The sequence below is a fragment of the Haemorhous mexicanus genome, chromosome 22 (assembly GCF_027477595.1).
Source record: "Haemorhous mexicanus isolate bHaeMex1 chromosome 22, bHaeMex1.pri, whole genome shotgun sequence".
Taxonomy (NCBI): Eukaryota; Metazoa; Chordata; class Aves; order Passeriformes; family Fringillidae; genus Haemorhous; species Haemorhous mexicanus.
The window spans coordinates 8,136,745-8,162,524 of NC_082362.1; the positions used below are offsets into that span (position 1 = coordinate 8,136,745).

The 25,780-nt window shown below is 44.9% G+C and overlaps 1 protein-coding gene across 2 annotated transcripts in view; it reads left to right on the plus strand.

Moving 5' to 3' along the window:
- PIGL (phosphatidylinositol glycan anchor biosynthesis class L) overlaps nt 1-25,780 on the plus strand; it is a 51,874-nt gene that overhangs the window by 12,877 nt on the left and 13,217 nt on the right. The window contains exons 3-5 of one of the 2 annotated variants that reach the window (XM_059865766.1): nt 5,682-5,748; nt 19,791-19,881; nt 25,171-25,238. In XM_059865766.1, the coding sequence (XP_059721749.1) occupies nt 5,682-5,748; nt 19,791-19,881; nt 25,171-25,238 (226 nt within the window). The remainder of the gene's footprint in view (nt 1-5,681; nt 5,749-19,790; nt 19,882-25,170; nt 25,239-25,780) is intronic. The other variant, XM_059865767.1, reaches the window with a different exon arrangement.

Below are 25,780 nucleotides of genomic sequence, written 5' to 3' on the forward strand. Positions count from 1 at the left end.
GTGGAGCTTAAAAAGATTTAAGGTAGATCTTAAAAAGACATTACCAAAAAGATTGGTAATGCCTAGGAAAATTTCTGAGTAATAGGATTTAAGGCTGAGCATCTATTTTCAGTTTTATGCTCTTGTTGTTTTACAGACTTTCATGTGAGTTAATGGCTTTTCAGCATAATAAAACCATCTAATTCTGTCCCGTTCTACTCTTTATTCAGTGCTGGCATCAAGAAACCCAGACATTTTTGCAAACCGAGTTTGGCTTTTAAGGCTGAACAAGGAAAATACAGGCAATACTGAGAAGAGCAGACAGCAGTAGGTTTGCCAGCAGTTCCTGGAAATAATGGAGTTTCACAACCATTGCCTGTAGATTGGACATTTAAGGAGGAAAAAAATCCTTGTGGCTTGCATGGGTAGAATAATGAGAATGCAAAGTCTGTTGAGAAAGTTTATTATGGTAAAAATTCAGATGCCATTCTTGGGTTTAAGCCAAAGAGTAGCATATCAAATGCCTCAGAATGATGACAGCATAGAAATAACACAGGTCAGAAAATTGCATATGGTCTCTCCTGCATTGCATTTCATGCTGTGGTGGACTATGCATTTTTATTGTCCAATTTTGAAACTCTATGAAACAGTTTCAGCTGCAAGAAATGTGCTCACAGAATCATCTTTAAAATGTGAACATGTTAAAGAAGGATGAAGAAAGGAGGTGTTTCTGCAATACCCTTGTGCTCTTCCCCTTCTGTGACTGAGAGCCAAGAAAACGCCAGCGTGTGTCAGAGTGAGAGGCAGTGACAGGACTTGTAGCAGGCAGACATGTCCACAGAATAAACAGCAGAGCTGAGGCAGCATTCTCAAAATTGCCTCCTGCATAATAAAACAGAGGAGTTGTGGCAGAATCTCCACAGCTTCATTCAGAGTTGGCAAATTATTTCATTCAAATTTGCAGCAGCTCGGGAAATGTCATTGTGCTGCTGGAAGACTTGGGTTGTGTTTCCTATTCCTAAATTGAACTAAGTTCAATTGAGCTCTCAGCTCAAGAAATGAGAGATGAAAAGACTCTCTCTCCTCTGCAGTGGCTCTCCAGAATGTATATTATATCTCTTGAGGCTGTCAGCCATGTGAAGCCTTCAGGATGTGACTCATAGGATAAATAAGTTTGGTCATTCTTGCTGTGAATAGAAAAAGGTAAAATCCTGTATTTTTATAAAAGCTTTTTCTTCCCTACATGAATTCAGAAAACACCCCAAGTCGTTAACATGCTGGAGCTGTCACTGAAAATCCAGTAGCTTCAGGGTTGAACAGAGCTGTTAATAGAGCTCAGTGATGCCATGTGTGTGAAATGTGTGCTGCTGAATATTTGTGCTCTTTCAAACGGATGAACTCGAGTTCCCAGCCTGCAAACGAGGTGGTAATGCAGAGGAGCAGCTCCTGTGTGTCAGCAAGGGAGCAGATGCTGCCAGGAGAGCAGGGGATAAACAGATGCCCAGTAATGCTGGTGGAGGGAAGGAGCAGTTTGTGCTGTTTGGGAGCCCTGCTGCAGGGAGGATGCAGCCTGCAGATTTAAGTAGGTTATGATGTTCTCCCCTATGGCTGGGGCTGGAGGCATGGCCAGTTAACTGCAGAGTGTCACTTTGTGGTACAAACATCAAAAAATCATCTTTCAGAGAGCCATGGCTTCAAGTGGGTGCATTCCTTTTTTGTTTTTAAATGTAACCCTATCTTTACCAATTAAAGTAACTATTCAATGGTTAGAATAAGATCTCTGAGCTATGAGCACAGATCTTGTTTATCCCTTTTGTGGGATAAAATATATTTAGCCTTGCTGGATTTGTAGTTACTATTCCTTCTCTGTGTTTTACGTGGCAGTTAACCCTCTCCTTTGATAGCTGTTTACAGCTGGGAGCAGGGTGACAAGAATGGTGCTCTTTGTTCTGCAGGAAGCAGGGAGCTGTGCCAGATATCCTGGATCTGTTTCCCAAACTCAGGTAACCTTCTCCTGGGGCATTCCCAGTACCAGGAGAGGAGGAACAGCAGTAGTCTTCAAGATGGCTGCTCACTGCCAGCCTTTTCAGAGAATGGGAATCAGCTGATAAATTTTATTGGCAACTTATTGCAAGTAAAAGGTGCCAGGTTGGATGCTCTGGTGACTGGCAAAGGCCCCTCACAGTAACTCTCACACTAGGATGTGTTTGTGCTCTTCATCATTCCTGCAAGTTGATTGCTTGTATCTGCAAGAAGATTACTGCCCACTGTAATACAACTTTTGGCTTCTTTCCTTGGATGCCAACAAGAAGATTAATTAGAACTGGGCTGAAAATGTATTAGTATTTAAGATGTATTCTCCTGTGCTGCTTCATCTCTTATTCCACCACAATCCATTACATATTGTGCTCAGGGTCCTCATGCAGCTTCTGCTGTTTAGTGCCCTCTGTACCTGCAGGGAGGTGGGGAAGGACTTTCTGTCTCCATCCTCATACTCCTTATTCCAGGAGAATGTGTGAGCCTGGCAGGAGCAATCTGGAGCCAGCACAGGATGTTGGACACAGGACACACTCAACACCCCTCCTACAGTGGCTCACTGTGGGGCCACCACACAGCTCACAGGTGCTCTCTGCTTCCACAGCAGCTCTAAGATTGAAGTAATTTCCAGCCAGACTTGGCAGTTGGACTTTCCCAGTGATCTGTATAAACCAGAAGTGTCTTGGGAGGTTTCCCAGTTGCACCATCCTGCTTTTGGTGTTTACAGCTACAGTAACTAACTTCTGACATTTATCCCCAGCTGGTGCTCTGGTTGCTGAGCTGGTGCCTGTTTGCACATGGGGCCTTCTGATAAGGCAGGCATTTGACCTTTCTATTCTTAACCCATTAACATTTAGAAGAGTTGCTCTCCTCACCTCTGGGGCTGTGTTCCTCCCCCCAGCCCCCCTGTTCCTGCCAGATAAGATTACTCCTGGGTTATGTATTGATCTAAAAGCAGAGTGCCAAATGCAGCCCACACCAGTTCAAGGGCAAACACTGTACTCACTGAGTCCCCATGCTCAGCTCACTCGTGGGAAGGAGGTGACCAGAGGCTCTTTTTGCCCTCTCAGCAGAACCTGGGACAAGCACAGAGCTCTCAGTTCTTTTCTGTACCATTAAACCACCAGCAGCAGGACCAGCCCAGTTTGCTGAGGCTGCACCTTGGTGCTGTTTCCTCTCCTCCCTCTGCCTGTGGACAGAGGGATGGGTTGGAGGGTCCTTCATGGGATTTTCACACACTCATTGCTGGAGGCAGAGTATTCAGGAATCTGAGTGTGCAGATGAGAGCCAGGAGTCCTTTGTCTGAAGCCAAGCCCAGCTCAAGGAGTGCTGCCCTGTGTCACCTCACCTGTGCATGTGTGTTTCCCAGGTTTTGAACATCAGACAGGAGTAAGGAGCTGTTATTGCCTCTTCAGGTGTTGTTTGAGATTCTCTTGTTCTAGTTCAGTATCTTGGTGCAAAATACTTGGAAAACTGCCACCAGAATGTTGAAAGAAGTGGAAACCAGGCCTAATAATGGATGTTTAAAATGCTTGAGCTGTTTGCTTTATCCATGAGATGACTTGATGGTCGTGCAGGAGGACCAACACCAGGAAGAGATTTGGTGGGTGGGGTCTGTTGAGCTGTTCCACACATTTTGTATGAGAATAATGACCATAGTGGTCCTGCTGGCTTTAAAAGCCTCTGGCACTGATAATAACTACAATCAGTCACAAGAATTCATTAGCTGACAAGCCTGATTTTGCCCTGTAAAACCAAAAGCCACTGGAGCAGCATGGATCAAAATTTATTGCAATTATTAATATTTTATTATGTTAAATTAAATGGTTTAAAGTTAACCATTATAATTTAATGTGCATTTATGACCATCTGTTCTAAGAACTCAGATTCATGTATTCTTAACATGATAACTGACATGAAATTTAAGAGGCAGGCACTGTGCTTTTTCCTGACACTGTTTAAGAGAAAGTAAAACCACAGAATGGATGGAGTCCTCTCTCTTAGCACTAGACTATTTTAGAGTGAGAGACTCCTTTTGAGTTGTCTTATCAGACACTCAGTAATTCAGAGCTGAGAAGCTCATTCAAAACTGAAGGAGGAAATCCTTTTTCTTCTTGTGGTCTGTGAATAAAAATAGATGTGAAAGTCTGTTCTACTAATTTTTTAGATGCCTCACCAGCATGTGTGATCCAAAACCAACTGCTTTATCTCCTTAACTACAGTTAATATTATCTTTGTTTACTGCATGTGTTAGTTTTTAATACTGTGTTTTGATAAGCTTTTCCATTATTTCTAGAAATTCTGATATAATTTACCCAGTTGTTTGGAAACAATTATAAAATACTGTTATGATTTGGAGCTCCAGCTTCCATCTCAACTCAAAATTGCACAAACCATGACTAAAAGTTAATTTAGTGAGGAGAAATGCATCACTCCATCCCTATTAATACAACAAACTGGAGAAATTAAATTTAATCCTTAGAGAGAGAGTTGTTTTAGAAAGAACTAAATCACTTATTTAGTGAGTGGGTTGACACCCACCTGTCCTGGCCTGCAGGAAGAGGTGGGCAGGAATTTTGCTGGCTTGGCCCTCACCACAGCCTGGTTTGAATTTTCTGTGTGGCACTGTCACTGTTGTGGTGTCACCAACACCCCCTGGCCCTTGGAGCAGCTGAACTGGCAGTGACAGGGCCCAAGGTTGGGAATGCTCCTGCCAATTCTTTGAGTCCTGTTTTACAGGCCTGTTTTCCCTTTTTTCTTTTTTCCCATTTCAAATGTTCCATGAAGTAATTTTTTTATCAGTGACTCAGAGCAAAACAAAATTTCAGATTTTTATGATAAAATATTAGATGTCTGGGCAAGCCTTCAACTGAAAATGTTTTTTTGGCTTATCCAGCATACTGTACTTGCTGAGATGGGAGTGTGTGAACCTCTAGTTATGATTAAAACACCAAAAGCATGAATGTAGGTAGCAATAAAGTACTATGTAGGAGAAGATTCATCATTTTTGTGACTTTGTTTAAAGAAAACCCAGATGCGGGAGCAGATACCTACTGAATCAATAATTTTCTAAGCCACAGATGACCAGAAAATTAATTAAAAAGAAAGAATATGAAGAGGTATTAGGAAAATAAACCTGCAGAATTTAATGTTAAAACACTGTTGCCCAAGGTCTTAAGGTGATCTGCACGAACAGTAATTGTAATTTATTTGGGGATGTTTAACCCTCAGGATGTGCATTCAGGAGATTGTTCAGTGGTTTCAGGGACTGGATTGCTCCAGTCTGCTTCTGCTGCAGAGTTTGTGTCAGGAAACAGAATTTCTGCCTTTGACTGCAGCTCTGCCAGGGTTTTCCTGAGGGTAGGGGATGGGTGAGGGTGGGATGGGTGAAGGTGTGGGGAGGATGAGGGTGTGGGATGGGTGAAGGTGTGGGGAGGATGAGGGTGTGGGGTTGGTGAGGGTGTGGGGAGGATGAGGGTGTGGGATGGGTGAGGGTGGGAGCTGCTCAGTGCTGAAGCAGTAAGACTGCTTTTCTCACAAGAGCTAATAATGCCATTAGAGTGCAGATCTCTGCACCTCCCTTCTTTATGAGCTTTATACATATTCTGTGTAGTCTTGTGTGTCTGAAACATGCTCAGAAAATGTTAATTTTTATGTTATGTTAGCAACAGGTGACCAGAGAAGTGAAATACTTCAGAATACTTGGACTTGCAGAACAGCACCAGGGTCAAGGTATTTCCTAACAGCTCAATAGAATCTCCTTTAGTAATACCTAATAAACTTCCCTGGCTTCCTGGCCTATTTCCAGTCCTTGTCCTTACCCCTAATCCATGTCAGAAGTTGTGTTTCCATTTTGACTCAGGGATTGCCCAGCAGGACATTTGTCTCAGCACACAGGGACAGCTGTGTTGACAGTCTCAGTGGCCTCGGGGCATTACAGGCTCTGTAATCAGATGAGACCTGAACATGCTTCAGTGCCTTCCAGTGAACTGAAACAACCTTGGTCTGCTTGGAATGATGAAGGAAGTGACCACATTTAGGGGTTTGGCTGTTGCTTTGTGAGACCTTCTAAAAGATACATAAACTGCAAAAGCAAGTGAAGGTCCAGGAGCCAGTGAACTGCAGCAGTTCATCAGGCAGCATGAAAAAAGGATGGTTTGGTGTTGGAGAAATAAGTACAAGAAATGGAGAGGATTCAAAGGTAACTGGTAGTTATGTCAAGTAATTTTTTATGTAATATCTGTGCCCTAGATCCCTATCCAGTGTTAACCATTGTACATAGCTATTTTCCAAAATGTTTCTTTTTCTTCACTTGTACTGTGTGGCAGAGATAAATATGCAACTCTTTCTGTTTGAGGAATCCTAGGAGTTACTGGTAACAACAGCAGGTGAAAGTTAGACAGAAATGGCATTTTTCAACTGCTGGCACACCATTTAACATGCACTTTGCATAGCATAACAATGACCAAATAAATCCCTGTTGAACACTGGCCAAGAAAATCCATCAGCATGTTTTATTCATGTGGTGTGACAGTGCAGTTAAGTCTGTATTGATTCTGTTTATTTCAATTTAGAGAACATCTCCACTGAGCATTCCATGTAATTATTATACAGACAAGGAGCAACATCTAGAGCTGACAGCCAAGCATATAAATACAAATCTTTTGCAAAACATTCTGTCATGCTGTTTCTGCAAGGAGAACAGGTCAGACTTAAACAGAAGCAGATTCTTCTGTCAAGATTTTTGCTGAAATTGCCTTTCATCCAGCTCTGTTATGATTATATCAGGGCACCATTTGTTTCAGTCTCCCAGATGATCTCCACAGCTGCATTATTGTACTGAGAGAGAGAAAAAAAGGGCTTAAACACTGAGTAGATAAAACATGCACTTTACATTGTAACTAACAGTAAAATCCTCTATATTGACACAGTGTAAATAAGAGTTTATAACCTGCTGCTTCCTGAGACCCCAGGGAGTGTGTGGGTGTGAACAGATACAGATCCATGGTACTGAGTGCTGCAGGTGACTTGCTTGTCCCAGGGAGGTGCACAGTCAGAATTGGTTGAATGCTTAGGCAGGCCAAAGGTTGTGAACGTGAGGCACGAGCTTGAGGAAGTCCATTCAGGGAGGGAGCCTACAGTAATTAGCTCTCCACTTGTTGCAGTTGTTTCCTTCTTAGGATGATTAAGTCACAGTGATCTGGTCAGCCCAGGTCAACCACAACGTTACCAAGACAACGAAGTAACCTGGTCACTGCCCTTGAGGCTTGCACAGCCCCTGAAGAGGCTCACAGATCCCTGCTCCTGCTTTGCCCTGATGCTGGAAAGGTGATGTGGTGGGACACAACCTCAGCTCCTTTTGCAAACAAACTCTTCATACAGCTGGAGTGTTGTTCAGGCTCCTCAGCAATGGGTGAGATACTCAAAACTGAACTGGACTCACTCCATCCATAACAGTGTCCCATTGAAACATCCCTCTGTAACAGTCCCAGTTCCTGCCTGCCAAGAATTTGCTTAACATCTACGGTTACACTGGAAGGGGTGGGGGAAGGAGAGCCCTTGCTATCATTAAAAAGGAAAAAGAAAAAAAGTCTAATCAAATAAATCCCTGTAGTTCATTTCCTCTTACGAGCTCTGTGCTCTGTAATTATATTACCAAAGAAGTCTTTCTTCTCTGAGTTCACGTGAAACCTTAATGGTTTTATTCCCCTTGGCCCCAGTTCAGTCAGCAGACATAAAATGACAAAGTTTTTCAGTTCCAGTGTAAAATTGAATTAGAAGGTGGTGGGTGTGGTACTTCAGATAAGAGCAAACTATTAAAAAGAATCAATTCCTTAAAGGACACCTGCTGGGTTGGGAATACATTTAACATAACCCCACTACCAAGTAGGAATTTTGTTTAAGAGAACCCAGCCCCACCAACAGAGTGCCAGCAATACAGAAAGCCCAACTCACAGCAACTGTCAATAGAATAAGATGTTCTGTTAGCAGGTAAGTGATGCTGGCAAATGGTTAAACACTTGCAGGTATTTTCATATAATGAGTAAAAATGTGTAAAAGATACTCAGTATCTCAAAGAATTCAATGAATTTTACTTGTTTGCTCATAGAGTTTTACTGTTGCTTTTGGTGGAGATACTGAAGCCAATTTTGAAGACTTTAGGTAATTTGTTCTGAAGGAAATGCTGTTCAGGTGATGCAACACCAGCTTTTTGAAAAGGAGAAAACAGAACTTGATGAAGCAAATAGGAAGTGAATGTTTTCATTTGTTGCACATCCACCTTTTTCCTAATGTGTACTAGATTAGCAAATGTGGATGGTGTTTTATGATTTCAGTCTTATTGCATCAAGAGAAGGGAAATTAACTCTTTGCTGGACATCACTGAGCATCTTTTGCCTCTTGTAGCTTCTTAAATCCATTTTAGTTAAAATGAAAAAAGTATTTTTACTGCAGTGCAGGGAACTGAAATGCCTTTTTAGCAACTGAAATGTGTTTTGGGTGAATATTTTGTTACCTGATCCTTCTATGCCAAGTGAAGCATTAAATGGAAACATTTTGATTGCTGTTCCATGCCAAGTCATGCCCCCTCTTCTAACCAGTCACATATTAACTCAATCTCATTGTACCTGCAGACTCCTTGTACAGTAATTTCAGGGTTTCTCATTTCAGTGTTGCAGTCTGTTTCTCTGCAATTGCCATTTGCACTGAAATAATTCATTACACATCCTCCCCTCCATGCACATACATTTTCCATTTTTTATATTTGACTGTAAGCATAACAAATCTTGTCTGAGTTCCATGGCATTTTCTCATCTTTAATTGTTAATGATTAACTGAATTTTGTTAAATGTAGAAGGGCTCAGTCTCTTTTAGGATGAAGGATGGATGTTTTCCTATCAATCAGTTTTTAAATCTGAGCACTGAAAAGTCTGACAAACAATGCTTGAAAGCAAATTTTGTTCCTATTTTGGGGTACAAAATGGCAGGTGATAAAAGGGGGCAATTCAGAATTGAAGTTGGTTGAATTCTTCATTAAATCCATTCTACTTCTTGTCATTACGTTGCATCAGCAAGATTTAAACCCTTCATTTTGGAGAAGGGTCACATCTGTAATGAATTATGGTCTCCATTATTTAAACAGTAGCATTGTTATAAATATTTTCTTCCTGTATTTCTGTTTCATTAGGCAAATACTCAGCATTTCTCTTCTTGTAAGTAGCCACACGATGGGCTGCCAAGGCTGGTTTATCATTTGCCTTGGGAAAGGCACTATATAATATTGCAGGATAAAAACATTTGCAGGCAGAGGTTTGACCCGTGGGGGAGAGAGGTGAAGGCTTTGCAGGATTGGTGCCAAGAGACTGAGGCTTGGAGGAGAACTCCCACAGCTGCTGTCACCAGTGAGGGTCAGAGAGCTGCAAGAGCCTGTTCCTGCAGAAATGAGACTGAGCCACCGATTTAAACTGAAATTTAGGAGTGTCAAGATTTTTAGCCAGACCTAAATTTCCTTCCTATTTTTTAGTGAAGCTTTTATGTTTGGATGTAGGGCTAACTGGATGAACATGTGAAAGGCAGTTCTGGTGTCAAGGCACTGCTTTTCAGAGCTGTATCTGCAGGGCCCATTCTTGTGACAAGGAACTTGTCAGCACAGCAAAGAGAAATCCACACAAACTCTTACTGAGAGTAGCAAGGTTTTACTGGAGAATACAATATTTTAGGGCATGACATGAGTTTTTACCTAAAAGGAAGAGCAGCCAAGAGTATTGACACAAGGAGTCATCCAGGGCTGTGTCATGCAGAGCACAATTAGGTGATGCAGAGGTCACACTTTGGTCCCTGGCAAGTTTTGGGGATATGTTTAAGCAGCTCCTTTGATGTTGGTGGTAATGGTGGATCATTTGCAACTGTAAATATGTTTTCTGCTCAGTCCAAGTGCCCAGAAATATAGGAGGCTCTGCAGAGCAGCCGTGAGAGGCCTGTTGAGGATTGGGTTGTTGCTTGCCCCAGGCAGTGAAGCATATTCCTGCAGTGTGTGTGGGTGCTGCAGCCGAGCCGGGCTCAGGGCTCCGGTCCAGGCTCTGCCCCTGACTCAGCTCTGCTGCCTCGGGCTCTCCAGGGAGAGTTACCTGAGCTCTTAATTCTCTCATTAGAAAACGTGGAGGTTATTATTCACTCACTTCCCCATACCAGCCTCGCAGGGGTGTGAGTTAATGAACATCTGTTAACGTGTGGAAATAAATGCTGTGGAAGTGCCGGAGCAGTAGCAGCGCTCACACAGCGCGTTGGGAATCTGCAGCTTTTTCCTTCGGGATTGTGCTGTAAGACTAAATCACCATTTTAGCAAGGCACCTGTGGAGCACAGCATCCCTGTCTCCACATCCTCCTCCGTGCCCTGGTGAATGCTCCCGAGCCCAGAGCCGGGACAGTTCTGTGCCACTCTGGGAGTTCTGTGCAACCTCGTGTAACCCAGGTACGTGCAGCTCATGGCACACAGCTCTTGAGGAGTGCCCAGCTCCAGTTCATTATCCTCACTCATCTGCCACTCATTAAGGAAAGAAAAAAGATACTGTTTGCAAAAATCGGATTTGTTACCCGGTGTGCAGCAAGCCAATAATGGCACACTCGAGACAGACACTGATTTTTTATTTCAGAGCTGCCAAGCCTGGGTGTGCCAGGTGGAACTCCACAAATCAACCAGCAGAACTCTTTACTATTTATACATTTTAGCAAGCAAAGGGATTTCTACATATTCCACACTTTGCAACAATTCAGTTCCCTTCCTTAAAGCTTCCTGACTTCTCTCTCCCCTCGCTGGATGCTCAGTGCGTTGATATCGGGAGGACCAAGCCCCACTCGCCGCCCCGCTGCCCTTCCCTTCTCCGGGGCGCTGCGGGCGGGCCCCGCAGCTCGCAAGAGCGAATGGCTGCCAGCCTTTGGCAGTGCCGGCCGGTCCTAGAAATCCGGCTGGCTGCTGGAGCGGCTGCCAGGAGCCTCCCTCGGGCCGTCATGTGAGCAGTGTAAACAGCCCGGCCGGGCGAGTGGGCGGCTCGGCGCTCGCCAGTGGGGCAGAGTTCAGTGCCTGCGGCGGGGTTACTGCCGAGCGCCCGCGTTGCCATAGCGAGCATTGCATAACGCTGGCAGCGGCCCCGGCCACAAAGGGCCCCGCGTTCCTTCTGCTCGGCTTGTTCATTGTTGCCGAGGCCCACTTTGCTGTCGCAAATGGGGTTCCAGGCATAGTTCGTGGCCGGGCTGCTGTGGGAGGTTTCACCGGGAGCAGGGAGAGAGAGGAGCTTGCTGATGGAGCTCTGCAACTGGGGTGCTCTCAGTGCCTGCAGACTTGTTTCTGTTTGCATGAGCAGAAACTTTGCATGCCGGTAAAGTCTGTGGGAGTAAGAGAGGTGTTTGACTTCCTGATACATTGTCTTCTAAAAGGAAGTGATTTGGTGAAGGACTGAAATTTGCACCCAGCTGGAGAGCCCAGGGCATCAGAATGTCAGCATTATGTGGGTACAGCATGACTGCAAGAATTAATGCTCCCAGATCATTGCATTGGTTAAATGGATTGCAGGAGATGGGAGTTTGTGGGAGGCTGAGAAGTCCCGAAACTTTTTTGGATAGAATTGGTAGAGCGAAGTTGGAATGTTGCAACATGGGAAGCTGCATTTGGAATCAGGCCATCATCCTCTGGAGAGCTCTGCTGAAGTTGCATCTGCATTTACATAAGTTTTGGCATGAGAAATCAATGTCCGTGAAGCGACTATTCTGTGCTTTCACTTTCCAGATGATTAATTAAAGTGGCTGAGGGATTGATTTGGCTACAAGCTGTCTCCCGAGGTTTCTGACTGTAGTATTTTTGTTATGTGGGATAGACCAAGGTCTATCTCTTTGGCTGAAGTGATTATGTTTTTGGCTCTCCTGCTTTTTGAGGGTCTGGCCATTGAGCCAGTGGCAAAGTCCTGTTTGACTTCCATGGGCCAGAATCAGAAGTGCAGTTTGCCTACACAGCGTGGTGTGTTTATCGTTCCAAGAGCAAACAGATTTAATATTAAGGTTGTGCTGAAGGGTCACCAGGTTTATTTGGCGTATGAAGGCTGTGGTATTTCAGTCATTTGCCTCTGAAAGATTTTACTGGCTGCTGTGAGAGACTTTTTGTTCCTTCCCCTTGGGTTTGTACCTTTTCCACTGTGAGGCCCTTGGCATGTTAGGATGCATGTGTGACCTTTTGTGTGGCAGAACTGCAGAGCAAAACTAGCTAAGAGCAACAGGGTATTGCCTTCTACCTGTGCTCTTCTGCCAGGACAGTGAGACCTCCTGGCCCAGTTTGGAACTGGGATCTGTCCTTGAGCCAGTGGTGCCAGGACCCATGTGAGCTGGACATGGCTTCTTGGTGAATGGCTTAACACACCCTGTCCCAAGCTCTGCCCCACTGAGCTGTTCCTTTCTTCAAGCATTTTACAAAACAAAATAAACTAAGGAAGGACTGAAGTCCTGTGGTCTGCTCCTCAGAGACTCCTGGTTTTGCTGGTGGTTTGTGTTTCAGTTTAAAAACATCAGTGGTGATTGTGGGATTGCTGGGCTTTTTGTTCTCAGTCAGGGCAACTTAGACTGTCAGGGCCCAGATGAATTCCGAGGCACTGTGGCAAAGCCAACAATAATAATGAGGAATGATCTGGGAGCTATTCTGGACATTCCTGTCACTTCATCTGGGCCTGGTGATGCTCTTTCCTCACAGTGCTGGTGGTGTTTTGGGCTGAGTCCTTCCCCTGTGACTCTGACATACCAGAGTGACCAGAGACATCCCAAAGGGTACATAATGGAGCCCAGGGAGTTTGTAGAGACCAGTCCACCTTTTTTGGGATCAGGTCAGTCTGTCCCTCCCCTGGGAGCTGGCACAGACAACAGCAGATGGTTCTGAGAGTGTGCTCTGAAACTCCCAAAGGCCACCAGCTGCTGTAGTCCACGTCTGCTGTGCAGGCTTTCCACTGAGCATTTCCATCCACCTTGCTGGCCTTAGGAAGGAGCTGAACTGAAATGCTGCTGCTTTGCCCAGGAGCTGTCCCTCCTGGAAGTGGTGTCCCTCAGCTGCAGCATCATGAGGTGACATCTACGTGACCAAAGCGAGGTGCCCAGTAGGTGACACACCCAGCCCCTGTCACGTGCTTTGGCAAACGGGGTCTCCATTGTTGGGATGACATTTGGCCCAAATGTCTCAGCTCTCTTATCTGCTCTGGAGAGCCTGGGGAATTTTGAACTGGAAATATTACTGTGTTTTCTGCTGAAAAGAACAGGTTCCCAGGAGCATTCCTGGTATTTGCAGTAGAAATCAAAGCAGTTTGTGATTGCTTGATTTGAGAGCCCATTCACTGTTTGGCACCAGCCTCTAAGGAAGTCCTGACTGCTTGAAATGTTATCCTTGTTGCAGAGCTCCTCAGCTCCAAATGGACAGAACTGTTCACTATACTCTTAATTTTGGAGTTTTATGCAGTATTTTGTATCTTTTGGGCTAGACCTTCAAGTCAAGACCAAGATGTTGAATTTGATTCGGTACCCCATGGGAAGACAGTCCAAGGAGTAAAGGACAGGTTAGTGGGGTTCCCAGTACCCAGGATTGCTGAGACACATCTTAGATTTCCATCTAGAAATCAGAGAACAGACAGAATACTTTCTTTAGAAGGATCCCAAACTTCTTTACATAGGGGCAAACATATAATCATTTCCATTTCACTGGTGTGAAGAGCAGAAGATAAAAATACTGTGACTAAATACCAATTCAGAAATAATTGAGTTGAATTTTGTTCCCTGTCTTACACAGCAGGGCCTGATGCCCTCTCCAAACTATTTTTTTAAGTTACTTTTTAAAATTAGCTTAAGCCATCATAGCTTCTATGTGTTTCTGGTCTTGAAAGGAACCATCAATTGTTTTTGTTTGAAGACATTGAATATGAACTTGTTCCTACAGAGCTTTGTGCTGTAATTTATCAACAAGGCACTGAGGCACAGACGTCAAATGAATACCAGATTTCAAATTATGATAAGCAATTGTGTCATCCCTGTGAATAGACATCAGTCTCTGCTTAGAAATCATCAATAATTCATTAAAAAAAATAAATTAGTACAGGGCCATTTGGATAGGTCTTTGCAAACAATCAGTCCTGTGTTCTGTCATAATTCCTGTGAATTTAAACCCAAAGGATGCTTATTTTTTAAAGAGAAACACATGATCATGCCCAAGTCAAAAAAATGGGTTCCCTCAGGACCTAATTACCCTTTGTCTTTGGGGAGGGATGGAGGAAGCTGGAGTGTCACCTGTCAGAGCTGTGGGTTTGTCCCTGGGAACATGCAGAGCTCTTCCAGAGTATTTTACTGTTAATATTCCAGTCATTACATCTTCCCTACTTCCTTTACCCTCTACCTACACCAAACCCTAAGATTATTATTTCCAATCTTAAAATACAACTCTCAGAATAATCAGTATTTCTTTACTATGAGGAGAGGGAGGATGCTGCTGGTCTAAAAATTTCTTGAGCTTCCCTGTCGTAGGTGGCTTTTCATTTGACAGTTGGCATCCTGCTCCAGTCCATTTCTCTCCCAAATTGGAGGTTGTTACATTCCAATAAGCACACAGCATCTGTTCTCTGTAGAACATGATGTTGCAAGATGCTGATCATTTATCTAAGTGGGCTATTTTCATTTGAATCAGAGATGTACATGCAGCCTAACAGCAATAATTCCCTCCTGTCAGTAATTGCCCATTATAGGAAGAGGAATTTATAAATAGTTATAAAAGTCAGGATTTAGAGGCTGTGCTTCAAGACCCAGGGCTAGCCAGTCTTAGCTTATCTTAGCATAATCTCAAAAATAAAATTCCCTGCTCTACTTTGGAGAGCATGAAATAATTTCTGTTTACACATTTTTTTCAATTACTTTGAAGCTGTGATATAAAGGTCACTGATTGCCTCTAGTCATCACATGGCCTTTTCACTAATTGTGCACTCACCTCATTTTGTTCTGTGGGATCTTTTGCTTCTTGATCCAGTTTCATTGCCCAGATGTTCATTTCATACAGTTATAACTTTATACAAAGGGCATCTTCTGTTCCAACAAACACTTTGTGGTCGTTGTTCCCAGCTGGGAGCCTCGTGCACAGCAGCTCACCTGCTTCCACCATCAGCCCACTGACCTTTGGGCTGATTTAATGGAAAATCAGGCACTGGGGATAAGGAGAAGTCATGCCAAAAAAGTTTCCTTGTCCCTAGCCTTGGTCTGATTAAGGTTGTGCAGGATTAAAAGGCAATGAGAAATGAGAAAGCTCTTTCATCGTGACCCTTTTGGTGTGTGGTGGGATGGAAAATCACATGGGCACCTTGAAAGTTTGGCACTGGTATCTTGGAATGTGTAAATGGAGATCTTAACATCTCCAAGAAGTCACTCTGTTGCCTGCTCCCTGTAAAAGCCATCCACAAAGGTTTCATGTCAGGGCAGAGAGGTCCCTGCTGCTCCCCATGGGTGACTCTGGGGTAACCAGAGCCCCCAGGGCCTGGGGATTTTCCGGCTCACAGAGGGTCAGGTCTCAAGGTTATCCCACAGCCCATTTGCTGTTTGTGGAGCCACGTGGCCATCACACAGACCAGCTGTTGGGTTTAACTTAACCTTTAGAGCAGTCATGAGAGCTTAGTTCATGAGCAGAATAAATTACATGGAGGGCTTCAAGAGAGGATTGTCCATCTGAACACCCTGGCTGCTGCTGAAAGCTCTGTGGAAGGTGAGCAGTGGAAAATTGGACAAGGATTGAGCAGTCTATCATGTAAGGAAGGTATAACTTGGCAATATGTATCTGTGAAGGCTTTGAAATCTCTACCTTGGCCAAAAGTGACCTCCCAAATGACAGGAATCTGATCATCTTGAGCACAAATGTTCCTAGAAAGATGAGCCTACAAAACTCTGCTGGCTGCTGGCAGGGGCAGCAGGGCTGGCAAAGTGCAGAGTGTTCCAGGCTGAGGTGGGAGAGCAGCTCCAGCCCAGGGCAGGCAGAGGGGAGCCCTGGAGAGGAGCTGGCTCCAGGCAGAAATGATTGATGATGATTTTGGACATCTCTCATTCTCAGCTGTGAGGCTGCTGGGCCAAACCTGCACAAGGTGGGATGGTGCCTCATGCTGGTGTGCTTTGCTGTGGGCACTTACAGATCCCCACAAGGGAGCTCCAGGACAGCCAGGACATCCACTGCCTCCTTCCTGGGCAAACCTTGGGAAGGGCAGCTGCACATGCCAATGTCTGCTCTGCTCAGCTTGGCAGGAGGGAAAGCAAAGAGTGAGGTAGAGAAAACCAGGGGTCCTGGATGGGTACAGAGGAAGGTGCAGGATTTTGTTTTCTGAACGTGATGTTTCCTGTGACTGCTGAAATCAGTGAGCAGAGACAGACTCTTCTCCACACTGCAGCATAATTCTCCATTTCTTTTCTTGAGGCTGCAGATCCCCTGGCACAGCTGTAAATTCCCTGTACAGTGCACAGCATGGGTTTCACTGAAAATTCCTGGGAACACAACTCTTCTGGAGCCTTATTCAATTAAAAATATTTTTTTCCTCCTATTCATCTCCCCATTTTTCCCTGCATCCAAGCAGCCACCTGCATTCAATATCAGACACGTGGAATCCCATAAACATCCCCTCCAGACCATAATAGTTTGATGGAAATATGGCCAAGTGCCCAAAGCCCTGTGCCCTTCCCACAGCCCCCTCCAGCAGCAGGACCTGGGAGCCTCGGTGCAGGATTTATGTCTTGGTGTGTGGCAGTGACTGACAGCAGCAACGAGGAGCTCTGTGGGGCAGAGGACAGGGAGGGGAACGGTGTCTCCTGGGACCAGCTCCAGTGTGCTCCAGGGAATGTGCTAATTTTCACTCCTTTATAGTCCTTTATCTCAGCCCTTCGACCTTGAGCTCTGAGGCATTATCAGCCTTAGCCAGAAAGGCAGCGTGCAATTAACCACTGAAATGCTGAATGTTTCTCATACAAGGTTCTGAAGGTAAAAGCAATGAATGCAACTTTATTTTAATAGTGCAGCACCTCGGGGGACTGTGCAGGTTTGGGCAGAACCTATTTATGATATTAGGAAAAATATTTTTTTTCAGGAATGATTTTGTGAGCAGTTTTTGAAGTTTGATGTCCCTTCAGAGTTCCCTGGGCATGTGGAGACCTCGTGTGAGCCTGTCCTGAGTGCATGGCTGTGTTTGAACTCAGTTCTCTTCATCACCTTTTCATCCTTATTGTACCCAATTACTGATATCCAGAGCACAGGCAGAAAATTACTGCTCTCATGTTTTCTGTGGGTCCCTTACTATCATGGGAACACATTTCCAACTTCATAAAGTATTCTATGAACTCTTACCATGAAAGAAAAGTCACTTCCTGGAGCAGTCTAGATGAATGTATTTATTGCTGAATGAATGTAGTTCTGCTGACTTCCCTGGGTGCCTCTGGCTTTGTCAGTTAGCTGTGTGTAAGTTTTTGTGTTTGCAGAATGAGCTGGGAATGCTTCCATGGGCCATCGTGGCTATTAATGAGTTAGGAATGTGCTTCTGTGCATGTGTCTCTTGTTTGGCAAGATCAGCTTCTCTTCTGTACCTGACAAATATGATGCAAGAAGAATATTTCCTTTTCCTTGCTGGCAGTAAGTGGTCTCTCTATGACCAGCAGTAACTGGGTAGAAGCAGAATTTTGGGTAGAATATTCCTGCTCAATCAGTTCAGTGTTGATGGAGTTAATTTGCTCATGCCTTCAGATTGTTTTGTTTCCAGGGATTCTAAACCGTTGCCTCCAGCTGTTCATTTCCATTGACGAGGATGATCTTTATCTGTCTAAACTAGTTAAAACCTGCTCCACTACCCAGCAGCCTTTTTGGAAACAGCCCAATAAAGCTGAGTGCTGTGGCTATGACACCAAAGCCTCCTGGACATCATAAATTCCAAGCCCTACTTTTTTTTTCCTGACCTCTCACTGTTGGAGCACCCTTCCTGTTTTAATGGGACTCTTCACTTCCTCCATTTAAGCCCTGTCCAAAAAGGGGAATGATATTTGCACTGCAAGTGATCAGTGGAAGAACCCTGTTGGATAATTTGCTGCTTTAATATTATCAGGTTAAGGCTTGACAGACCTGGAAGGAATCATTCAAACAACTGAAGCACTGTCACACTTGCACTTGGACTCAGTCTGCTTGTTTCTTGAGATGTTTTAGGTGAATCATATTTATAAATGTGCTCAGTTGAAGGCTTGTTGTGACATGCTGGGACTGGTGATACCCTCAGAGTCACCTGGGCCACTTACTCCTCAAACAGGAGGTGTGAAAGTCTGTGTGAAAGATTCAGGTTTGTTAAGCTGATGAGGCAGCCACCAGATGCACCAGGGCATCCTTCCAGGGCTGAAATTCAGGTGTGTGGTGTCCATCAGACAGAGGTGCTGTCTGTCCCAGAGGGAATTGCCAACAATACAAAACTTTCTGTTGCTGTAGTGCTGCTAGAGGGGCCAGAGCTGGAATGTGCAGCCTGGTGCAGGAACTCCTTCCCTTGTGCTGGGGTTTCTAATTCACATTATTTGGGCCTGAGCTGAACAGGGAAATGTAACAACACAAAAAATCTAATGGTCAGTTTGGACATAAAGCTCTTCCTTCCACTCCAACTGCTGTTAACAGCAGTGGGAAAATCTGTGGCTAGAAGACCCAGGCTGAGGTTTATTTTTATTTTGGGGTGTGCCAAGGAGACTTTCCCTGTCGTTTTGTTGCAGATGTTGCTGTCCCTGCAGGCAAGGAGGGAGCAAGGCCTGAGCAGGGATGGGATGTGGCCCCTGCTCTCTGCTGCAAACAGCTGGAGAGGTTCAGCTCCAGCCCCTGGCTCTGTGGGAGAATTTTGTGTAGTCATTTTGCTGTGTAGTCATTTTGCTGCTGAACCACCTCACAGTGATTATCAGACTTCCAGAGCAGGGAAAAGGTCTGAGAAAAAGACCAGTTGAACGTGTCATTATTGGGTTTAGCAGCTGTGTGTTATCCTATTGTTACTAATAACCTTTGCAGCTCTGTGAGCAGTGTTTTCTTGGCATCATTCAAACATAATGACTGGGGGGTCACATTCAGCTCTCAGTTGTGTAAATATGGAATGTTCTCTTGGCTGTCTGGTGCTATTTTGCATTTGGCTCATGGTCCCTGCCCCTAGAGTCCTGCAATCCAAAATACCCAGGCAGGGAGTTCAGTCACAGTGTGCTCTGCATACCAGCTGGGTATGCAGAGCACAAAATAAACACATGAACAGCTACTATCAAATCCAGGGCATATAATTACAACTCTGCTGTCCTCTGGTTGTGGTTAGTGGATTATTCCTGAATAAATGACAGCTGGAGTTTGCTTGGTACCATCCCAATGTAATTCACCAGTAGATTATGATTAGGAAGTCTTTCAGAAAAATGTGTTTTTAAAGGGGTTTTAAATTTGTTTGGGATAAATCAAGAAAAAGAATTTACAAAATAGATGTTGCTTGAAGTAAAGCAGTCACAAAGTCTGCCTTGATGGTAAGAGGAAAGGGAGACCTTGACAAATCCATGAGGAGGGTGTTGGAACTGCTCTTTCTCTTTCAACCCTCCAGTATCCAAGCCTGTAAGACTCTTAAGCTGGTTTTATATGGTAAATAAATTTATCTTGATTTCATTCTGTGATCAAGATGATCTCTCTGTTCCAGAGTGGCCTTTACAAAGTTCTCAGCAGTGAAGTGACTGATGGCCCTTCTCATTTCCAGGGATCTTCCTGATGATCCTGCTGTGGAGTGGGACACACAGCTCCTGGCCACCCTTGTCCTGGAGCACATAGAAGCCAAGAACATCAACCTGGTAATGTGACACTTTCTGCAGCACAGGCAATTGCCACATTACTCCTGAGCCAGTGTTCTGGGCTTTGCCTTTCCCTCTGGAAGCTTTCTTTGGAGTCTCTAGGTTAGGATGTATCTTCTCTCTCAGGAGAGCTTTCTTTGCTTCCCACTGAAAAACAAACAGTGGAGGAATTTCACTTTTCTAGCTCTTCAAATGGTTTCTGTATTTTAAAGTAACCATGTTGTGATGGAGAGAGCCAAACTGGGCTTTAGACTTAGGTTTAGGCTTAGATTTGAAGCCCATTGGCAGATGTGTGTTAGAGGGCTTGATTAGCAGGGTTATAGGTCAGGATTGAAGGATATTAAACTGGGGAGATTTCCTGGCACTGGAATAGTTTGGGATTTTTTTTCCCACAGAACAGGAATAAGGGCCTGAGCATGGAAAGGGTTATGTTCTGTTCTTCTCTGTTGAACCCTGCTTTGATCAGGCATGGCACTGTCACACACTGATTAGCAGCAAAATCACGAAACTCTCAAAGCCTTTCAGCACTTCACAAAACAAGAAACCACATCTCCTGCAGCATGAAAGCCCCACGAGCACAAAACCAGCATCATGCATCCAACTTTGTATTGATTCTGAGGCTAATTTTCCATGAAATCCATTGCTGTGCACAGAGACAAATGCAGTTTTCCTGAACTCCTTTTGTGCTTTTTGGCCCCCTGAATGGATAGGTTTTAATCTAACCTGAAAGCTCCAAACACAGGAGGATTTGTACTGCATGTTTGTGACTCTCAGGGGTGCAGGGACAAGTGCACCAAAACCCCAGAAGAAATTCTGAAAACACCAGACCTCCTCTGGATGGTTAGGAAGGATTAGATCTTTGTCTCAGGGAAAATTAAACTCCAGCTGTTTGTGCTGGGGGAGGCTGGAATCTGCCACTGACAGGGCTGAGCTGAGCAGGGAAATGTGGGGTTTGCAGAGCAGGAAACATTCCTGGGCATGGTGTGGCCCTGCCAGGATGGGAACCCCTGCATTGCCATCAGCTCTTCCCTGAGCAGCACTGAGCACAAATCACTGCAGCAGGACACAGCAGCAGCACCAGGGGCAGCTGGAGCAGCTCCTCAGGGCTGCTGCTAATGAACTGCTCTGGAATTGTTCATTATTTGAAGGGTCCCAAGCAATCACACAGGTCTCAGCTGTTTGCTGTAATACCATTCATTTAGGAGCAGACTGAATTTGCCAACAACAGTGAGAGAAGTACCTAAGTACCTTTGTTAAACATTCTGCAGTTTAAAACTTCAGAGCTTGCTCTCTGTGATATCTCTGCTGTTCTAACCCAACAGCCTTGCCTTGAAAGGTAAACTGAGTCCTTTTATCACTAATGTTGAAATTGATAGAATTGGCTGAACATGTTAAAAGAGCCTTGAAAAAAACCAAAAACTAACAGAGTTTCAGACCAGCTCAGTGCAGTCAGCATGACTGGAGGGTGTCTATTGTAGCCATCCCAGTGGGAAAACTTTCCCCAGTTCTCCCAGTAGTCACAGCATCGACAGTGGTATCTTTATTATCTTTATTTTCAGAACATGTTGTGTGCCATCTGGCAGTGGAGCAGGGGCTGCAGTTCCAGCATGCCTGAAAGGAAGGATTGCAAGGCAAGGAGTCCCTCATGTTCTGTGTAGTTTCCTTCCATTACATGGTTATTCATTTGTTCAATTGCCCTGGAAGTCCAGGAGTAGCTCAATCTTTTTGGGAGCTACAGGGACATATTTCATCCAAGCTCTACATTAAATAGTGCAGACACAGAAATTAATGGTTGGTGTACTCAAAGCCAAAACTAATTTATAGACTTTGGGAATTATTTCCTGCCTGCTGGATTTCCAAGCAAAAGCTAGTGTTGCAAGAAGAGGCAGCCAAGGCTGCTCTATCTCGATCCAGATTAGAAAGTGTTTGGTGTGTAAAAAAAGAAGTTACACAGTATTGTATGAGTTCTAGGCAGGCTTTTGTAGCTCCTAAATCAGACACAAAACACATCTCCGAACTCAGAAGGGACTCAGAGGGAGTTGGTATCTCCCTGGGCTCTGGCAGTGCAAGGAGAGATGCTCAGGGAAGGCCATGAGAAGTGGAGTTGCTTGCTGTGGCATTTTAAGGGATGGCCCTTGTTAAAAATCAGAGACCTCTGTGTCTCCACAGCAGATGTGTGCTGTGTTTGAAGCACTGTGTGACACCAGAGAGAGGAGGAGAACCTCAGCTTTGAGGTGTGAGGAGGGATCATGGACTCCAGAGCTCTCAAGAGTTTTCTCTTTTGCTGGCAATTGAATAATTTCCTCTGTGCTCTCCCCTCTCCGGAAGGGATTTCTGGACCTGTTTGTCTTGGCTGCTGCTCTGGCTTCCACCAGTGAAAGCTCCATTTCCTGAATACCAAGGTCACCCAGAAGAAAAACCAGCAACAGCAGCAGCTCCCATTTCAGAACAGGTGTGGGGAGGGAACTCCCTCTTGCCCTAAAGATTTCATTGAGCAGTAATTTCCACATGAAGTATATTTACTATCCCAGCCTTTCGCTCCCAGAACTGGCTAAGCCTGTTTTTAAGCCAGACATTTTCAAGATGTTCAGGTTTTCTCATCCTGTCCTGATTGTTTGCTTGATTTCATCATCAGCCTGGTTCAGGTTGGGAGTTAAAATCCAGCACAGCAGGAGCTGCACTGTGTGGAAGGAGCAAATGCTCCCGTGTGAAAATATCTTCGGCATGTGAGAAAGAAATTCAAATTCCTTATCAATGAAATGAATCCCTGAAGCCAGAGGGATTGATTTACATGTGATTGCTGCCTGCTTTAAGTCATGAACAGCACAATGGTGCTGTGGAATCAGAGCCCTGTTAGATGACTTATATAGATATTTAGATGATATATGGTATATTTAGGGTGGAACATCCCTGCTGTCCCAGAGCCAGATGTGTGCTGAGAGGGATCAGACACAGCAATGCCACCTTGGCCAAGCCACTGTGCAGAAACCTTGAGAATTGTACTGAAAAATTCCTTTATTTAAAGAGACAGGCAATTCAGTAAACAATAACAGTAAACTGGACTACAGCAATTGCAAATGTGCTCTCTGTAGTCTCTTCTGCTGGTTCAGACATTACATAAGCTCAGCAGCTTCTATTTCAAAACAGATGTGGAGAAGGAAAACCTCCAAAGGTGTTTCTGAACAGATAATTCCCATGTCAAGAATATTTCCTAACCCAGCCTTGTTGCTCCCACAGTTGGCCCGAGCCAGTTTTGTAAAAACAATGATTAGTTTATTTAGTCTGCTCACTGAAGTCTCTTATCTCAGTCTTCTGGTTTGTTCTCTTGTAACCTCCACAGAAGAAAAAATGTGTGTTTTGGCTTGTCTGGGGTTTTTAGTTTGATTTCCTAAGGAAACAGGAATAATGCAATTGTATTTATATGTATGTGCACATGCATGTTTCAAAATACTTTAGAGCCCTTTGACTAATTTCAACCATGTCTGACAGCAGGGTGCTGCTCTTAAAAATGTTCTGTTTGTACAGGATACATGAAAATCAGGGAGCAGGCAGAAGAGACAAAGCCTCTCTCTGTCCCCGTTGAGTAAAAAGGTTTAGTGCAAGTCCAGCCCTTATCAGACTCACACTGTTATTCACCTGAATAGGAATTTATTCTGCCTGCAGTGAGTGGGGGATGTTGTCATCTTAGGGAAGTACCACTCTAAGTAGGAGTGACTTCAGAGTGTGTTTTTTTCTTATCTGTAAAGTCCAGGGTGCTGTGCTCACCCTGAGCTGTGCTCAATTTCATGATGAGCTCCTCCACAAGCTGATGTGCACAGGGAGGGCTCAGCCCTGCACAGCTCTCTGCCAGTGCAAGGTTAAACACATCCTTCTTCTCCTTATAAAATAGGGGTTGACCAAAAAATGCTTCTTTGTATGTGAATGAAACCAATTTTGGTCCCACCAGTTCCTGCCAGCAAAGAGCAACCTGGGGCTTGCTGGCCACTGGGCAAAGTGGAAAGTCTGACTGTGGGCTTGTCCTGGGTGGGTGGGTGGGTGGGTTTATAAGCAGGCTTGTGTGAAGTTTGTGGGGTTTGAAGTATTTCTTATCACTGCCTTTGTGTTTCCTCTCCCTCCTGACTCAATATCCCCTGGCTGGGAGGGCCTCTCCTGCTGGAGGAGCAGGTTGCAGGATGGGCACGGTGGCTTTTGATCTTCCCCTGATCTCTAACCCAGTGCTCCAGGCCCTGCATATAAAATAGATCTTGGGAAGGGAGGTGCTGTGAGTGAGCAGGGCTGCAGCATTTCCTTCCCTGAAGAGAGAACAAGCTGGCAAGGAAGCAAACATTGCCTGAAACGTGGGAGTTGATGATTTCTTCCTGCTCCCAGAGAAGGGAGCTGTGGAGAGCTCTGCTGCTGGGCCTCTCCCAGAGCAAGCACTGAGCTCTGCACTGTCCAGGGACTGTCCCTTTCACTCCCTGCAAAGAGGATGGCACATTCCCTGTCCACTCCACACTCTGTGCTGCCACTTTGGCTGCCTGGTTGGACCTGGGGGCCTTTAAGTGCCCATTGCACAGCCCCACAGAGGGAGGGGTCCCCAGGGTGATGCCTCAGCCCTGGCACTCTGTTAGTGGGTCTGAGGGCAGGGAGCCAGGGGTGTTCTGGGCTCTGGACAATGCCAGGCCAGTGCTCTGTGTGCACACATTACTTCTGCATTTTGGAGTTCCCATTTCCCCCTGCAGAGAAGCAATTAACAATACAATCTAATTCAGTGAAAATCCTGATTTGGTTGTACAAAAGTGCATTCAGATTATTTTAAAAGGCTTCTTCTCCTGTCAGAACCAAGACAGTCAGACATGATTGTGTGGCTCGTGTTGCAGCAATGTCCTGATTCAAACCATAGCTTCACCCTGACATCCACAGGCACTGGAGGATGTTCTCAGGTCCAGGAGAGAGTGATTCATAGAGCTGGACCTCTCGGGTCAGGAACACATTTGCAACAGATCCCTCTGAAAGTGACCTTTTGCCCTGGTAATAAGTAACAAGTGCATCCTGCCAGTGGGGACACGATCTTTGTCATCTTTCTGTTGTTCAGGCTGTTGGGCTGTGCAGTCATCTGGTTCCAGAGTGCCTTGTTTGTTTGGTTGTGTTTCTGTGGCATGAGGAGTTCACATACAAGGCCTCATTGTGCAACACATAAACAACTTGTTAGACACAACGGGCTGGGACAGGGCTTGGATGTCAAATCTGGGAACTGCACAGGCTCCTCCTCCTGCTCCTAAATGCTTCTTGTGTGTGTGTTTATTGCAGGTGGTGACGTTTGATGCAGGAGGAGTGAGTGGCCATGCCAACCACATCTCTCTCTACACTGCTGTCAGGTACAGTGTCTGCAAACTTCTCTGGGCTGGGCTGGTGCTGCTGTGGAAGCAGAACCAGGGCAGTGTTCACTTCACTGAACTCAGTGCCAGGCTGTGGGACATGACACAGTCTGGAGAAACTGCCACAGCTCTGGAAATAACCTACAGCATCTTTCAGTGTTCCATCAGCTGGGACCTTGCCAGTGTCCCTTTCACTGGGCCCTCTTTGCTCTTCCTGTCCTTGATCCCACTAAAATATGCCACAGATCACTTTGCACTCTGCTTTGAGGAGAGTGTGAATACCTGATGGCTGAGCTGGTGGCAGGTGGGTTTTGAAACATTCTTCACCAGAGAATGTTGCCATCTCCAGGTACCTGAATTTACCTCTCTGCCCAAGGACATTGCTCTTTCACTGGAGCTGTCCCTCTTTACCACTTCTAGGAATAGTCTGTTAGTTCCTTCACCATTTTATTCCTTACATGATGGGAGCCTCTGTCTCTGTGCTGTGATGGTGAGGTTAACAGACAGAAATCCCTTGATTAAAATCACTCAGATTTTGCTGG